This window comes from Oncorhynchus kisutch, linkage group LG2 (genome assembly GCF_002021735.2).
Source record: "Oncorhynchus kisutch isolate 150728-3 linkage group LG2, Okis_V2, whole genome shotgun sequence".
In the NCBI taxonomy this organism is placed as follows: domain Eukaryota; kingdom Metazoa; phylum Chordata; class Actinopteri; order Salmoniformes; family Salmonidae; genus Oncorhynchus; species Oncorhynchus kisutch.
Window position 1 is genome coordinate 77900371 of NC_034175.2, and position 18879 is coordinate 77919249.

The window sequence follows — 18879 nt, forward strand, 5'->3', positions numbered from 1 at the left end:
GGCAGAGCTGTGTCAACCTACATATACTGAGGCAGAGCTGTTGGCCCGCCCCTGTGAAGGGACATGGGCTATAAAACTTTTCAAACACGCCCTCCTCTCCCTTCCTATATAAAGCCTTGACTGTGATGACAGACCACATACTAACGGCCTGTCTCAACGGCCACCAATCCTCTCTGCTGTACTGTGATGACAGACCACATACTAACAGACTGTCTCAACTGGCTGTACTGTGATGACAGACCACATACTAACAGACTGTCTCAACGGGCTGTACTGTGATGACAGACCACATACTAATGGCCCGTCTCAACGGGCTGTACTGTGATGACAGACCACATACTAACAGACTGTCTCAACGGGCTGTACTGTGATGACAGACCACATACTAACAGACTGTCTCAACGGGCTGTACTGTGATGACAGACTGCTCTGCTGCAGAATGTCAATGGCTTTTAATACCCTCCCTCTTGGGGTGTTTTCATATTCTAAGCGATTGAATCTTTTCATCCCTGTTGTGGCTGCCCATCCCCCTCTGCTGCTCAGAGCAGACCACGGCCACATGACGATGGCTGTCCATCACCCTCTGCTGCTCAGAGCAGACCACGGCCACATGACGATGGCTGCCCATCCCCCTCTGCTGCTCAGAGCAGACCACGGCCACATGACGATGGCTGCCCATCACCCTCTGCTGCTCAGAGCAGACCACGGCCACATGACGATGGCTGCCCATCCCCCTCTGCTGCTCAGAGCAGACCACGGCCACATGACGATGGCTAGTAATCCCTTTGGTATTTCAGAAAAGCAACTCGGAAATTATATAAAGAATTGTATGTCTGTGTCATCGCTCCAGTGTCTCATGCATCGGAGCGGTGTCTTATCCACCTGCAGTCGGAGCAGTGTCCTATCCATCTGCAGTCGGAGAAGTGTTTTATCCATCTGCAGTTGGAGAAGTGTCTTGTCCATCTGCAGTCGGAGAAGTGTCTTATCCACCTGCAGTCGGAGCAGTGTCTTATCTATCTGCAGTCGGAGCAGTGTCCTATCCATCTGCAGTTGGAGAAGTGTCCTATCCATCTGCAGCTAGATAAGTTTCTTGTCTACCTGCAGTCAGAGCAGTGTCTTATCCATCTGCAGTCAGAGCAGTGTCTTATCCATCTGCAGTCAGAGCAGTGTCTTATCCATCTGCAGTTGGAGAAGTGTCTTATCCATCTGCAGTCGGAACAGTGTCTTATCCATCTGAAGTTGGAGAAGTGTCTTATCCATCTGCAGTCGGAGCAGTGTCTCATCCATCTGCAGTCGGAGCAGTGTCTCATCCATCTGCAGTCGGAGCAGTGTCCACAGTATTTGTGTGTGTTTGCTCCTTACCCATCTGTAGTTCGTTGATGGTCTCGACCAGGGACCAGTCAGGACTGTAGCCACAGTGGGATTTGTCCAACAAGCTGTCCAGAACCTGTCTGACAGTCTGTCTCTCGTCCACCATCATGGTTTTAGAGCTCTCATCTGACAGGTGCACTCTGATCACCAGCTAGAGGGGAGGAGACACAGAGAGAGGGAGTCTTCACATCAGACTACTTATATACAGTAGAATGGTTCAATAAAAGCTGATCACCAGCTAGAAGGGAGGAGACACATGGTTAGATGAATATTATGGCATGACAGAACATATACACAGTCTGATCACCAGCTAGAAGGGAGGAGACACATGGTTAGATGAATATTATGGCATGACAGAACATATACACAGTCTGATCACCAGCTAGAAGGGAGGAGACACATGGTTAGATGAATATTATGGCATGACAGAACATATACACAGTCTGATCACCAGCTAGAAGGGACCACACACAGACAGCAGGCTAACTTTACATCACATACGGGTCACATACTTTTTTTTACCCCTTTTTTCCCCCTCCAATTTTGTGGTATCTAATTGGTAGTTACAGTCTTGTCCCATCGCTGCAACTCCCATCGTCCCCCGTTGTTTCATATTCTCCCAGATTAGTAATCGGATTAAGCTACATTTTGAACCAATTCTCCGCAGTCGAGAAGCTGTTGTCTCTCCCATATAAAGCAGTTATTCCTCTCAGCTCCAAAGCACTTCCTCGAAACAGGAACAGTCACAATATCTCATAGTAAGGAACAAGAGAGAGAGGTAGAGAGAAGGAAAGAGAGAGAGGTAGAGAGTAAGAGAGAGAGGATGAGAAAGAGAGAGAGTGAGAGAAAGAGGGAGAGAGAGAAAGAGGGAGAGAGAGAAAGAGGGAGAGAGAGAAAGAGGGAGAGAGAGAGTGAGGGAGAGTGTGAGGGAGAGGGAGAGTGAATGAGGGAGAGAGAGTGAGGGAGAGAGAGAGAGATAGGGAGGGAGAGAAGGAGCGAGAGAGAGAGCCTGGGGTCCTGTCTGCAGTAACCTGAGCCATATAACAGAGTAGGGCATTCATCACTAATCCTCTGTACAGACCAGTGAAGTCATCTTATGTGCAAACAAGGTCTATCCATTCCCCTGGGTTCAACCTGTTCAACCTGTCTATTTAGTAGGAGTAGCAGCTACCTGGTAGCAGGAGTCAGTCAGGTAAACTCACCTGTTCAACCTGTCTATTTAGTAGGAGTCAGTCAGGTAAACTCACCTGTTCAACCTGTCTATTTAGTAGGAGTAGCAGCTACCTGGTAGCATGAGTCAGTCAGGTAAACTCACCTGTTCAACATGTCTGTTTAGTAGGAGTAGCAGCTGCCTGGTAGCAGGAGTCAGTCAGGTAAACTCACCTTTTTAACCTGTCTATTTAGTAGGAGTCAGTCATGTAAAAGAGGGAGAGAGAGAAAGAGGGAGAGAGAGAAAGAGGGAGAGAGAGAGTGAGGGAGAGTGTGAGGGAGAGAGAGAGTGAATGAGGGAGAGTGAATGAGGGAGAGTGAGGGAGAGAGAGTGAGGGAGAGAGAGTGAGGGAGAGAGAGAGAGATAGGGAGGGAGAGAAGGAGCGAGAGAGAGAGCCTGGGGTCCTGGCTGCAGTAACCTGAGCCATATAACAGAGTAGGGCATTCATCACTAATCCTCTGTACAGACCAGTGAAGTCATCTTATGTGCAAACAAGGTCTATCCATTCCCTTGGGTAAAGCTGTTGCCATCACTTTTAACACAATCTAAGTATGCTTCACGATTCAAAGTGCATCACAGGTGGATCTCAGGTGCATCAGGTGACAGAGGGTCAATCTCTGCTGCTGGATCTGTCTAGTAGGAGTCAGTCAGGTAAACTCACCTTTTCAACCTGTCTATTTAGTAGGAGTAGCAGCTACCTGGTAGCAGGAGTCGGTCAGGTAAACTCAGCTTTTCATCCTGTCTATTTAGTAGGAGTTAGTCAGGTAAACTCACCTGTTCAACCTGTCTATTTAGTAGGAGTAGCAGCTACCTGGTAGCATGAGTCAGTCAGGTAAACTCACCTGTTCAACCTGTCTATTTAGTAGGAGTTAGTCAGGTAAACTCACCTGTTCAACCTGTCTATTTAGTAGGAGTCAGTCAGGTAAACTCACCTGTTCAACCTGTCTATTTAGTAGGAGTAGCAGCTACCTGGTAGCATGAGTCAGTCAGGTAAACTCACCTGTTCAACCTGTCTATTTAGTAGGAGTTAGTCAGGTAAACTCACCTGTTCAACCTGTCTATTTAGTAGGAGTCAGTCAGGTAAACTCACCTGTTCAACATGTCTGTTTAGTAGGAGTAGCAGCTGCCTGGTAGCAGGAGTCAGTCAGGTAAACTCACCTGTTCAACCTGTCTATTTAGTAGGAGTCAGTCAGGTAAACTCACCTGTTCAACCTGTCTATTTAGTAGGAGTAGCAGCTACCTGGTAGCAGGAGTCAGTCAGGTAAACTCACCTGTTCAACCTGTCTATTTAGTAGGAGTCAGTCAGGTAAACTCACCTGTTCAACCTGTCTATTTAGTAGGAGTCAGTCAGGTAAACTCACCTGTTCAACCTGTCTATTTAGTAGGAGTAGCAGCTACCTGGTAGCAGGAGTCAGTCAGGTAAACTCACCTGTTCAACCTGTCTATTTAGTAGGAGTCAGTCAGGTAAACTCACCTGTTCAACCTGTCTATTTAGTAGGAGTAGCAGCTACCTGGTAGCATGAGTCAGTCAGGTAAACTCACCTGTTCAACATGTCTGTTTAGTAGGAGTAGCAGCTGCCTGGTAGCAGGAGTCAGTCAGGTAAACTCACCTTTTTAACCTGTCTATTTAGTAGGAGTCAGTCATGTAAACTCACCTGTTCAACCTGTCTATTTAGTAGGAGTAGCAGCTACCTGGTAGCATGAGTCAGTCAGGTAAACTCACCTGTTCAACATGTCTGTTTAGTAGGAGTAGCAGCTGCCTGGTAGCAGGAGTCAGTCAGGTAAACTCACCTTTTCAACCTGTCTATTTAGTAGGAGTCAGTCAGGTAAACTCACCTGTTCAACCTGTCTATTTAGTAGGAGTAGCAGCTGCCTGGTAGCATGAGTCAGTCAGGTAAACTCACCTTTTTAACCTGGGCCTCTTTGATCTTCTCCAAAGCCACACGGATCTTCTCTGCCTTCTTCTTGGCAACCTGCTCCTCCTACACACACACACACACACACACACACACACACACACACACAATACAAAGACTTTACAGATATGTACTCACACACACACACACACACACACACACACACACACACACACACACACACACCATTACAGAAGAGTCCACACAGCCCCCCCCTCCCCTCAGGTGGGAACCTCCACCTTCCTCATGCCATCTCCACTCGCTCACTTACCTGGCTTCTCCAACAAGATGCCATTGTGACGATCTCTATCTACACCAGGCAACGTTTCTGGGTTCCTTTATGGAACACAACATATATATTCCCAGTTTAAAATTTAAGGTATAGAATTGAAGTGCGTCTTTGGTGTAAAATCTCTGTCAAAACAGTGTCTTGTCTTTCAGAGATGGCTACTGTTAAAAATCGTCCCCCGTTGTTTCATATTCTCCCAGATTAGTAATCGGATTAAGCTACATTTTGAACCAATTCTCCGCAGTAGAGAAGCTGTTGTCTCTCCCATATAAAGCAGTTATTCCTCTCAGCTCCAAAGCACTTCCTCAAAACAGGAACAGTCACAATCTCTCATAGTAAGGAACAAGAGAGAGAGGTAGAGAGAAGGAAAGAGAGAGAGGTAGAGAGTAAGAGAGAGAGGATGAGAAAGAGAGAGAGTGAGAGAAAGAGGGAGAGAGAGAGAGGTAGAGAGAAGCTCCAAAGCAGTAAAATAACTTTTTGTTGTTGTATCTCCTGTAGTTAGTAAACCAATCCAGTTAGTCCATTACCATCCCTGCCCGGCGAGGAGCTTCCAATCACAGAGATACGTACGAGACTAGTAGTAAACTAGACAATATGAAATGATTCTGTTCAAAACAAACAACTCTATCCCTCTTCCAGTGGTTGCTGCTCAGACCAGACACCTGAACATGTGTCCAGCTAGAGAGAGTCACAATAGAAACTGAGAACAGGAATGGAGAGGATCCTTTCACTAGGATACATCCCTGGCAGAGAGCGAGGGAGGTTGAGAGGGAGGACGGGCTGGCTGTGCCAACACCACACACACGGTGATCCCTCCCTCTCTTTCTGTTGTGATCTCCCTCGCCCACTCCCTCCCTTCTTATGTTACAGCCGGAATTTAAAAAGGATTAAATGTAGATTGTGTCACTGGCCTACACACAATACCCCATAATGTCAAAGTAGAATGATGTTTTTAGAAATGTTTACAAGGTGTGAAAGGGCAGTGCGGCGCGCAATAGAGATAGCATCATCTGTGGATCTGTTGGGGCGGTATGCAAATTGGAGTGGGTCTAGGGGTTTCTGTGATGATGGTGTTGATGTGAGCCATGACCAGCCTTTCAAAGCACTTCATGGTTATCGACGTGAGTGCTACGGGCCGGTAGTCATTTAGGCAGGTTACCTTGGCATTTTTGGGCACAGGCACAATGGTGGTCTGCTTGAATCATGTAGGTATTACAGACTCGATCAAGGAGAGGTTGAAAATGTCAGTGAAGAATCTTGCCAGTTGGTCCACGCAATGTTCTGAGTACACGTCCTGGTAATCCGTCTGGCCCAGCGGCATTGTGAATGTTGACCTGTTTAAAAGTCTTGCTAACATTGGCAACAGAGACCGTGATCACACAGTCATCCGGAACAACTGGTGCACTCAAGGAATGATTCAGCGTTGCTTGCCTCGAAGTGAGCAAAGAAGGCATTTAGCCCGTCTGGTAGGCTCGTGTCACTGGGCAGCTCACGGCTGGGTTTTTCTTTGTAGTCCGTAAGAGTTTGCAAACCCCGCCACATCCGACGAGTGAAGCCAGTGAAGTAGGATTCAATCCGAGTCCTGTATTGAGGCTTTGCCTGTTTGATGATTTGTCAGATGGCGTAGTGGGATTTCTAATTAAAGTCTGGATTAGTGTCCCACTCCTTGAAAGCGGCAGCTCTAGGCTTTAGCTCGGTGCGGATGTTGCCTGTGATCCATGGCTTCTGGTTAGGATATGTACGTACAGTCACTGTGGGGATGACGTCGTCGATGCACTTATTGATGAAGCCAGTGACTGAGGTGGTATACTCCTCAATGCCATTAGATGAATCCAGAAACATACTCCAGTCTATGCTAGCAAAACACTGGCACATCCCCTGACAAGCCCGGTCATCCACTGGCACATCTCCTGACAAGCCCGGTCATCCACTGGCACATCTCCTGACAAGCCCGGTCATCCACTGGCACATCTCCTGACAAGCCCGGTCATCCACTGGCACATCTCCTGACAAGCCCGGTCATCCACTGGCACATCTCCTGACAAGCCCGGTCATCCACTGGCACATCTCCTGACAAGCCCGGTCATCCACTGGCACATCTCCTGACAAGCCCGGTCATCCACTGGCACATCTCCTGACAAGCCCGGTCATCCACTGGCACATCTCCTGACAAGCCCGGTCATCCACTGGCACATCTCCTGACAAGCCCGGTCATCCACTGGCACATCTCCTGACAAGCCCGGTCATCCACTGGCACATCTCCTGACAAGCCCGGTCATCTACTGGCACATCTCCTGACAAGCCCGGTCATCCACTGGCACATCTCCTGACAAGCCCGGTCATCCACTGGCACATCTCCTGACAAGCCCGGTCATCCACTGGCACATCTCCTGACAAGCCCGGTCATCTACTGGCACATTGAACATTTCCTCTCCAAGCACTGTGAATAGACCTGTCAATTTTCTCTCAGTGTATGTAGTCACTCACAAACACAATCACGTTATTACACATCATTGATTTTCCTCCTTGTTTGGACGAACTCGTTCTCATTTCTCTTTTGTCTGACTGTGTAGTGTCTGGTGTTGTTTTTGTCTTCCTGGTCAAATCCTATCCTGCCATCAGTGGAAGAGTTCTTCTCCAACACCATCCATCCATGATGAGCCTGTCCTGCACTGAAGCCTCTGAACACCTCAACCCCTGTCCTGCCCTGAAGCCTCAACACCTCAACCCCTGTCCTGCACTGAAGCCTCAACACCTCAACCCCTGTCCTGCACTGAAGCCTCAACACCTCAACTCCTGTCCTGTGTTGAAGCCTCAAGACCTCAACCCCTGTCCTGTATTGAAGCCTCAACCCCTCAACCCCTGTCCTGTATTGAAGCCTCAACACCTCAACTCCTGTCCTGTGTTGAAGCCTCAAGACCTCAACCCCTGTCCTGTATTGAAGCCTCAACACCTCAACTCCTGTCCTGTGTTGAAGCCTCAAGACCTCAACCCCTGTCCTGTATTGAAGCCTCAAGACCACAACCCCTGTCCTGTATTGAAGCCTCAACACCTCAACCCCTGTCCTGCACTGAAGCCTCAACACCTCAACTCCTGTCCTGTGTTGAAGCCTCAAGACCTCAACCCCTGTCCTGTGTTGAAGCCTCAACCCCTGTCCTGTATTGAAGCCTCAACACCTCAACTCCTGTCCTGTGTTGAAGCCTCAAGACCACAACCCCTGTCCTGTATTGAAGCCTCAACACCTCAACTCCTGTCCTGTGTTGAAGCCTCAAGACCTCAACCCCTGTCCTGTGTTGAAGCCTCAACCCCTCAACCCCTGTCCTGTATTGAAGCCTCAACCCCTCAACCCCTGTCCTGTGTTGAAGCCTCAACCCCTCAACCCCTGTCCTGTATTGAAGCCTCAACCCCTCAACCCCTGTCCTGTATTGAAGCCTCAACACCTCAGCTCATGCCTCATACTCTCATCTAATCACCGATGTGATCCCTTCCCAACACTGCAAGTAGCCCTCTCATTCCCATTCCCCATTATATTGTACTATATATGTCTACTAAATGATTTAAGTGAAACTAATCAGTCTGACGATTTTTGAAACAGTCTGTCGTCTCCGTGCGGTCCACGCCTATACCATGGGTCTCCCATCCTCCTCAAATGTTCAAGTCACAAGCCTCCGCTGGTGGGTGGCTGGGTCAGTCCAGACAGGACATGTTGACATGGTGTGGGTGGCTGGCTCAGTCCAGACAGGACATGTTGACATGGTGTGGGTGGCTGGCTCAGTCCAGACAGGACAGGACATGTTGGCATGGTGTGGGTGGCTGGCTGGCCCAGTCCAGACCGGACATGTTGACATGGTGTGGGTGGCTGGCCCAGTCCAGACAGGACATGTTGACATGGTGTGGGTGGCTGGCTCAGTCCAGACAGGACAGGACATGATGACATGGTGTGGGTGGCTGTCCCAGTCCAGACAGGACAGGACATGGTGTGGGTGGCTGGCTCAGTCCAGACAGGACATGTTGACATGGTGTGGGTGGCTGGCTCAGTCCAGACAGGACATGTTGACATGGTGTGGGTGGCTGGGTCAGTCCAGACAGGACATGTTGACATGGTGTGGGTGGCTGGCCCAGTCCAGACAGGACATGTTGACATGGTGTGGGTGGCTGGCCCAGTCCAGACAGGACAGGACATGTTGACATGGTGTTGGTGGCTGGCTCAGTCCAGACAGGACATGTTGACATGGTGTGGGTGGCTGGCTCAGTCCAGACAGGACATGTTGACATGGTGTGGGTGGCTGGCCCAGTCCAGACAGGACATGTTGACATGGTGTGGGTGGCTGGCTCAGTCCAGACAGGACAGGACATGTTGACATGGTGTGGGTGGCTGGCCCAGTCCAGACAGGACAGGACATGGTGTGGGTGGGTTGCTGGCTCAGTCCAGACAGGACATGTTGACATGGTGTGGGTGGCTGGCCCAGTCCAGACAGGACAGGACATGTTGACATGGTGTGGGTGGCTGGCTCAGTCCAGACAGGACAGGACATGTTGACATGGTGTGGGTGGCTGGCTCAGTCCAGACAGGACAGGACATGTTGACATGGTGTGGGTGGCTGGCTCAGTCCAGACAGGACATGTTGACATGGTGTGGGTGGCTGGCTCAGTCCAGACAGGACATGTTGACATGGTGTGGGTGGCTGGCTCAGTCCAGACAGACATGTTGAGATGGTGTGGGTGGCTGGCTCAGTCCAGACAGGACATGTTGACATGGTGTGGGTGGCTGGCTCAGTCCAGACAGGACATGTTGACATGGTGTGGGTGGCTGGCTCAGTCCAGACAGGACATGTTGACATGGTGTGGGTGGCTGGCTCAGTCCAGACAGGACAGGACAGGACATGTTGGCATGGTGTGGGTGGCTGGCCCAGTCCAGACAGGACATGTTGACATGGTGTGGGTGGCTGGCTCAGTCCAGACAGGACATGTTGGCATGGTGTGGGTGGCTGGCCCAGTCCAGACAGGACATGTTGACATGGTGTGGGTGGCTGGCCCAGTCCAGACAGGACAGGACATGTTGACATGGTGTGGGTGGCTGGCTCAGTCCAGACAGGACATGTTGAGGGTGGCTGGCCCAGTCCAGACAGGACAGGACATGTTGACATGGTGTGGGTGGCTGGCCCAGTCCAGACAGGACAGGACATGTTGACATGGTGTGGGTGGCTGGCTCAGTCCAGACAGGACAGGACATGTTGACATGGTGTGGGTGGCTGGCCCAGTCCAGACAGGACAGGACATGTTGACATGGTGTGGGTGGCTGGCTCAGTCCAGACAGGACATGTTGACATGGTGTGGGTGGCTGGCCCAGTCCAGACAGGACATGTTGACATGGTGTGGGTGGCTGGCCCAGTCCAGACAGGACATGTTGACATGGTGTGGGTGGCTGGCTCAGTCCAGACAGGACAGGACATGTTGACATGGTGTGGGTGGCTGGCCCAGTCCAGACAGGACAGGACATGTTGACATGGTGTGGGTGGCTTGCTCAGTCCAGACAGGACAGGACATGTTGGCATGGTGTGGGTGGCTGGCCCAGTCCAGACAGGACATGTTGACATGGTGTGGGTGGCTGGCTCAGTCCAGACAGGACATGTTGACATGGTGTGGGTGGCTGGCCCAGTCCAGACAGGACATGTTGACATGGTGTGGGTGGCTGGCCCAGTCCAGACAGGACAGGACATGTTGACATGGTGTGGGTGGCTGGCCCAGTCCAGACAGGACATGTTGACATGGTGTGGCTGGCTGGCTCAGTCCAGACAGGACATGTTGACATGGTGTGGGTGGCTGGCTCAGTCCAGACAGGACATGTTGACATGGTGTGGGTGGCTGGCTCAGTCCAGACAGGACATGTTGGCATGGTGTGGGTGGCTGGCCCAGTCCAGACAGGACATGTTGACATGGTGTGCGTGGCTGGCTCAGTCCAGACAGGACATGTTGACATGGTGTGGGTGGCTGGCCCAGTCCAGACAGGACAGGACATGGTGTGGGTGGGTTGCTGGCTCAGTCCAGACAGGACAGGACATGTTGACATGGTGTGGGTGGCTGGCCCAGTCCAGACAGGACTGGACATGTTGACATGGTGTGGGTGGCTGGCTCAGTCCAGACAGGACATGTTGACATGGTGTGGGTGGCTGGCTCAGTCCAGACAGGACATGTTGGCATGGTGTGGGTGGCTGGCCCAGTCCAGACAGGACATGTTGACATGGTGTGCGTGGCTGGCTCAGTCCAGACAGGACATGTTGACATGGTGTGGGTGGCTGGCCCAGTCCAGACAGGACAGGACATGGTGTGGGTGGGTTGCTGGCTCAGTCCAGACAGGACAGGACATGTTGACATGGTGTGGGTGGCTGGCCCAGTCCAGACAGGACAGGACATGTTGACATGGTGTGGGTGGCTGGCTCAGTCCAGACAGGACATGTTGACATGGTGTGGGTGGCTGGCCCAGTCCAGACAGGACATGTTGACATGGTGTGGGTGGCTGGCCCAGTCCAGACAGGACATGTTGACATGGTGTGGGTGGCTGGCTCAGTCCAGACAGGACAGGACATGTTGACATGGTGTGGGTGGCTGGCCCAGTCCAGACAGGACAGGACATGTTGACATGGTGTGGGTGGCTGGCTCAGTCCAGACAGGACATGTTGACATGGTGTGGCTGGCTGGCTCAGTCCAGACAGGACATGTTGACATGGTGTGGGTGGCTGGCTCAGTCCAGACAGGACATGTTGACATGGTGTGGGTGGCTGGCTCAGTCCAGACAGGACAGGACAGGACATGTTGGCATGGTGTGGGTGGCTGGCCCAGTCCAGACAGGACATGTTGACATGGTGTGGGTGGCTGGCTCAGTCCAGACAGGACATGTTGGCATGGTGTGGGTGGCTGGCCCAGTCCAGACAGGACATGTTGACATGGTGTGGGTGGCTTGCCCAGTCCAGACAGGACAGGACAGGACATGTTGACATGGTGTGGGTGGCTGGCTCAGTCCAGACAGGACATGTTGAGGGTGGCTGGCCCAGTCCAGACAGGACATGTTGAGGGTGGCTGGCCCAGTCCAGACAGGACAGGACATGTTGACATGGTGTGGGTGGCTGGCCCAGTCCAGACAGGACAGGACATGGCGTGGGTGGGTTGCTGGCTCAGTCCAGACAGGACAGGACATGTTGAAATGGTGTGGGTGGCTGGCCCAGTCCAGACAGGACAGGACATGTTGACATGGTGTGGGTGTCTGGCTCAGTCCAGACAGGACAGGACATGTTGACATGGTGTGGGTGGCTGGCTCAGTCCAGACAGGACATGTTGACATGGTGTGGGTGGCTGGCCCAGTACAGACAGGACATGTTGACATGGTGTGGGTGGCTGGCCCAGTCCAGACAGGACATGTTGACATGGTGTGGGTGACTGGCTCAGTCCAGACAGGACAGGACATGTTGACATGGTGTGGGTGGCTGGCCCAGTCCAGACAGGACAGGACATGGTGTGGGTGGCTGGCTCAGTCCAGACAGGACAGGACATGTTGACATGGTGTGGGTGGCTGGCCCAGTCCAGACAGGACAGGACATGTTGACATGGTGTGGGTGGCTGGCTCAGTCCAGACAGGACATGTTGACATGGTGTGGGTGGCTGGCCCAGTCCAGACAGGACATGTTGACATGGTGTGGGTGGCTGGCCCAGTCCAGACAGGACATGTTGACATGGTGTGGGTGGCTGGCCCAGTCCAGACAGGACAGGACATGTTGACATGGTGTGGGTGGCTTGCTCAGTCCAGACAGGACAGGACATGTTGGCATGGTGTGGGTGGCTGGCCCAGTCCAGACAGGACATGTTGACATGGTGTGGGTGGCTGGCTCAGTCCAGACAGGACATGTTGACATGGTGTGGGTGGCTGGCCCAGTCCAGACAGGACATGTTGACATGGTGTGGGTGGCTGGCCCAGTCCAGACAGGACATGTTGACATGGTGTGGCTGGCTGGCTCAGTCCAGACAGGACATGTTGACATGGTGTGGGTGGCTGGCTCAGTCCAGACAGGACATGTTGACATGGTGTGGGTGGCTGGCTCAGTCCAGACAGGACATGTTGACATGGTGTGGGTGGCTGGCTCAGTCCAGACAGGACATGTTGGCATGGTGTGGGTGGCTGGCCCAGTCCAGACAGGACATGTTGACATGATGTGCGTGGCTGGCTCAGTCCAGACAGGACATGTTGACATGGTGTGGGTGGCTGGCCCAGTCCAGACAGGACATGTTGACATGGTGTGGGTGGCTGGCTCAGTCCAGACAGGACAGGACATGTTGACATGGTGTGGGTGGCTGGCCCAGTCCAGACAGGACAGAACATGGTGTGGGTGGGTGGCTGGCTCAGTCCAGACAGGACAGGACATGTTGACATGGTGTGGGTGGCTGGCCCAGTCCAGACAGGACAGGACATGGTGTGGGTGGGTGGCTGGCTCAGTCCAGACAGGACAGGACATGTTGACATGGTGTGAGTGGCTGGCCCAGTCCAGACAGGACAGGACATGGTGTGGGTGGCTGGCTCAGTCCAGACAGGACAGGACATGTTGACATGGTGTGGGTGGCTGGGTCAGTCCAGACAGGACATGTTGACATGGTGTGGGTGGCTGGGTCAGTCCAGACAGGACATGTTGACATGGTGTGGGTGGCTGGCCCAGTCCACACAGGACATGTTGACATGGTGTGGGTGGCTGGCTCAGTCCAGGTACAATCCATTCTAATGGTACTGTTAAACCACACAGTACAGTCGTAAACACTCCCCACTCAGTACATGGAACTACAGTTGACCTTGGTCTCATCCCTGTGGAATGGGAGAACGGTACAGAGACTGCAGAGGTAGACAGCAGGAGCAAGGGGAGGGAGTGAGGAGTAGGGAGGGAGAGAGAGACGGATGAGGGGACAGGAAGTAGGCCGAGCAGGGGGAGGGAGTGAGGAGTAGGGAGGGAGAGAGAGAGGGGGGAGCGAGTGAGGAGTAGGGAGGGAGGGATGAGGGGACAGGAAATAGGTCGAACAGGGGGAGGGGGGAAGGAGTGAGGAGTAGGGGGAGAGAGAGAGAGAGATGAGAGGGTAGGAAGTAGGCCGAGCAGGGGGAGGGAGTGAGATGGAAATGCAAATCACAGAGAACCTGACAGCATGCAGGAGGAGGATGTAGAGGAGCAGAGAACCTGACAGCATGCAGGAGGAGAACCTGACAGCATGCAGGAGGAGAACCTGACAGCATGCAGGAGGAGAACCTGACAGCATGCAGGAGGAGAACCTGACAGCATGCAGGAGGAGAACCTGACAGCATGCAGGAGGAGAACCTGACAGCATGCAGGAGGAGGATGTAGAGGAGCACAGAACCTGACAGCATGCAGGAGGAGAACCTGACAGCATGCAGGAGGAGGATGTAGAGGAGCAGAGAACCTGACAGCATGCAGGAGGAGAACCTGACAGCATGCAGGAGGAGAACCTGACAGCATGCGGGAGGAGGATGTAGAGGAGCAGAGAACCTGACAGCATGCAGGAGGAGAACCTGGCAGCATGCAGGAGGATGTAGAGGAGCAGAGAACCTGACAGCATGCAGGAGGAGAACCTGACAGCATGCAGGAGGAGAACCTGACAGCATGCAGGAGGAGAACCTGACAGCATGCAGGAGGAGAACCTGACAGCATGCAGGAGGAGAACCTGACAGCATGCAGGAGGAGGATGTAGAGGAGCAGAGAACCTGGCAGCATGCAGGAGGAGGATGTAGAGGAGCAGAGAACCTGACAGCATGCAGGAGGAGAACCTGACAGCATGCAGGAGGAGAACCTGACAGCATGCAGGAGGAGGATGTAGAGGAGCAGAGAACCTGACAGCATGCAGGAGGAGAACCTGACAGCATGCAGGAGGAGAACCTGACAGCATGCAGGAGGAGGATGTAGAGGAGCAGAGAACCTGACAGCATGCAGGAGGACGTAGAGGAGTGAAGGAGGATTCACCTTGGTCAGCAAGTGAGAGGGCTTCCCTGCTATATTTTGCAGAATCAGAGAGGTTTCCCAGTCCAGATAGGAGTGCTTGGTGCAGAAAGGAGAGGAAGAGAGACAAGGGACATAATTACATCAGTGATTGGTAATGAATACATTTGTGCATTTTCAACCTGCTGTGGAAGCATTTGTGGAAGCATAGGAAGACTGGTGTGATCAAGATGAAACAGAGTGAAGGAGAGGTGACTCATGACCACACTGTGGGGAAACACTGATCCCTGTCCTTCCTCAATGTCCTGTCCATCAAATTCCATTCAGATGGGAAGAAAACCTACTTTAGTTTCAACCTTTAAAAGGACTTTAGCAGGCTGTTGAGGGATGTGGTGTTGGCACAGGGGGTATTCACACACACACACACTGGAGCTGATCTGAAGGTCATCACTACTGTAGCCTCCTCACCCTCCATAGACACTACTGTTAACACTACTGTAGCCTCCTCACCCTCCATAGACACTACTGTTAACACTACTGTAGCCTCCTCACCCTCCATAGACACTACTGTTAACACTACTGTAGCCTCCTCACCCTCCATAGACCCTGCCTCTAGAGACACTACTGTAGCCTCCATAGACCCTGCCTCTAGAGACACTACTGTTAACGCTACTGTAGCCTCCACACCCTCCATAGACCATGCCTCTAGAGACACTACTGTAGCCTCCTCACCCTCCATAGACACTACTGTAGCCTCCTCACCCTCCATAGACCCTGTCTCTAGAGACACTACTGTAGCCTCCATAGACCCTGCCTCTAGAGACACTACTGTAGCCTCCATAGACCCTGCCTCTAGAGACACTACTGTTAACGCTACTGTAGCCTCCACACCCTCCATAGACCCTGCCTCTAGAGACACTACTGTAGCCTCCACACCCTCCATAGACCCTGCCTCTAGAGACACTACTGTAGCCTCCTCACCCTCCATAGACTGATAATCTATAGTACACCACTAATCAATAGTATACTGATAAATCAATAGTATACTGATAATCAATAGTGTCAATAGTATACTGATAATCAATAGTATACTGATAATCAATAGTATACTGATAATCAATAGTATACTGATAATCAATAGTATACTGATAATCAATAGTGTCAATAGTATACCACTAATCAATAGTATACTGATAATCAATAGTATACTGATAATCAATAGTATACTGCTAATTAAACTCAGAGATTTGATTGGAATGTCGGTCATTCAACATTGTGCCCGTATGGATGAGTCTAATGATAATTGCAGTTGCATTAATAAGCACATGAACGAGCAGAAAGAGAAAGAGGAGAAAGGATTTGGTGGCAAAACATGCAAACGAGTAGAAGGACCCAAACCAAGGATAATATCAGTAAGCTAGAGCCAGCGAGGACGCTGTGAGATTCCCTCTCCTGTGAGATCCCCTCTCCTGTGAGATCCCCTCTCCTGTGGGATCCCCTCTCCTGTGGGATCACCCCCCCTCTGAGATCCCCTCTCCTGTGAGATCCCCCCCCCCTCTGAGATCCCCTCTCCTCTGAGATCCCCTCTCCTCTGAGATCTCCTCTCCTCTGAGATCTCCTCTCCTCTGAGATCCACTCTCCTGTGAGATCCCCTCTCCTGTGAGATCCCCCCCCTGTGAGATCTCCTCTCCTGTGAGATCTCCTCTCCTGTGAGATCCCCCCCCCTGTGAGATCCCCTCTCCTGTGAGATCCCCCCCCCCCTGTGAGATCCCCTCTCCTGTGAGATCCCCCCCCCTGTGAGATCCCCTCTCCTGTGAGATCCCCCCCTGTGAGATCCCCTCTCCTGTGAGATCCCCCCCTGTGAGATCCCCTCTCCTGTGAGATCCCCTCTCCTGTGAGATCCCCTCTCCTCTGAGATCCCCTCTCCTCTGAGATCCCCTCTCCTCTGAGATCCCCTCTCCTCTGAGATCCCCTCTCCTCTGAGATCCCCTCTCCTCTGAGATCCCCTCTCCTCTGAGATCCCCTCTCCTCTGAGATCCCCTCTCCTGTGAGATCCCCTCTCCTGTGAGATCCCCTCTCCTGTGAGATCCCCTCTCCTGTGAGATCCCCTCTCCTGTGAGATCCCCTCTCCTGTGAGATCTCCTCTCCTGTGAGATCTCCTCTCCTGTGAGATCTCCTCTCCTGTGAGATCTCCTCTCCTGTGAGATCTCCTCTCCTGTCCTCCCATGTTCTGACCTAGTGCCTGTCTGCCAAATGAAATCTCCTCATCTCAATCTCCCTGACTCATCCAGAGGAGATTCATCCTCTCAGCTCAAACTTCTGGTAGATACTGAAGCCAGCCAGCAATCAACTTGGTAGGGAGTGTCTGGCTGGCTGGCTGGCCATGACTGTGGAGTGCCAGAATGGAACGGGAGCTGTTGTCTTTATACATGCATTGTTGTTATAAGCAGACAAAGCACAAGTCCTTTCAGTCATCTGCACACTGAGCTGCCATGCAGTGAGTAGTTTATCAGGCAGAGGGTGGGAAACCAGCCATCGCTGGTCACAGTCATTCACTAGTTGGTTCCAGTCCCTCACTAGCTGGTCCCAGTCACTCACTAGCTGGTCCCAGTCACTCACTAGCTGGTCCCAGTCACTCACTAGCTGGTCCCAGTCACTCACTAGCTGGTCCCAGTCACTCACTAGCTGGTCCCAGTCACTCACTAGCTGGTCCTCACTAGCTGGTCCCAGTCACTCACTAGCTGGTCCCAGTCACTCACTAGCTGGTCCCAGTCACTCACTAGCTGGTCCAAGTCACTCACTAGCTGGTCCCAGTCACTCACTAGCTGGTCCCAGTCACTCACTAGCTGGTCCCAGTCACTCACTAGCTGGTCACAGTCACTATGTAGCTGGTCACATTCATTCACTAGCAGTCCCAGTCACTCACTAGCTGGTCCCAGTCACTCACTAGCTGGTCCCAGTCACTCACTAGCTGGTCCCAGTCACTCACTAGCTGGTCCCAGTCCCTCACTAGCTGGTCCTCACTAGCTGGTCCCAGTCAGTCACTAGCTGGTCAGTCACTATGTAGCTGGTCACATTCATTCACTAGCTGGTCACATTCATTCACTAGCTGGTCCCAGTCACTCACTAGCTGGTCCCAGTCACTCACTAGCTGGTCATATTCACTGTCACACACACTGGTAGACAAGAGACTCAGAGTGAAGTACATCTGACCTAAAACCTAAAGCCGTTGGGGGAGGAATCATTTAAACCCCTTAACTTCCTCATAACCACAACAGAACAGGACACTGTCATTTCAAGGAGAACTTGTGCTGCAGCAGTTTGTTTTCCTAGAGAAATAACTTCCCTCTCCAACGAGGTCCTCCGTGTTGAACCTTGGGAGCTGGTGAAGCATAATAGACCTTCCTGCAGTGTTTAACCTCTAAAAGTCTAAGCCGTTGGGGGAGGAATCATTTACCCCTTTAGGTGTACAAAACAAATATTAGATAACATATTGAAATTGGTATTTACGACTTACTAGCCCATAGAAACACATTAAATAACACTTTCACAAATGGCAATAAAGACAGTAAAACCATTAGGAATAAGGTTTTAAAGTGTCTAGGAGACATAATAAAGAACAGGATTATTTTAGTATTTTTGGACACATATTTAACCCCTTATTTTTGTTGGCACAAAACTACCTTCATACTACCATTCATTTGTATGGGTTACCTTCAGATGAAGGTTTAATATCTCTATATATCTCCATCCTACCATTAGTTTATATGGGTTACCTTCAGTTGAAGGTTTAATATCTATATATATCTCCATCCTACCATTAGTTTATATGGGTTACCTTCAGATGAAGGTTTAATATCTATATATATCTACATCCTACCATTAGTTTATATGGGTTACCTTCAGATGAAGGTTTAATATCTCTATATATCTCCATCCTACCATTAGTTTATATGGGTTACCTTCAGATGAAGGTTTAATATCTCTATATATCTCCATCCTACCATTAGTTTATATGGGTTACCTTCAGATGAAGGTTTAATATCTATATATATCTCCATCCTACCATTAGTTTATATGGGTTACCTTAATATTGTTACCGAGACGAGT

General features: G+C 51.3%; 1 protein-coding gene across 2 annotated transcripts in view; it reads right to left on the bottom strand.

The window, feature by feature from the left end:
- Positions 1-18879, bottom strand: part of LOC109877725 (ras-associated and pleckstrin homology domains-containing protein 1-like) — a 173586-nt gene that overhangs the window by 77854 nt on the left and 76853 nt on the right. For both annotated transcript variants that reach the window (XM_031801757.1, XM_031801764.1), the window contains exons 7-9: positions 14794-14868; positions 4486-4563; positions 1363-1522 (exon numbers count right to left, since the gene is read on the bottom strand). In XM_031801757.1, coding sequence (XP_031657617.1) covers positions 1363-1522; positions 4486-4563; positions 14794-14868 — 313 coding nt within the window. The remainder of the gene's footprint in view (positions 1-1362; positions 1523-4485; positions 4564-14793; positions 14869-18879) is intronic.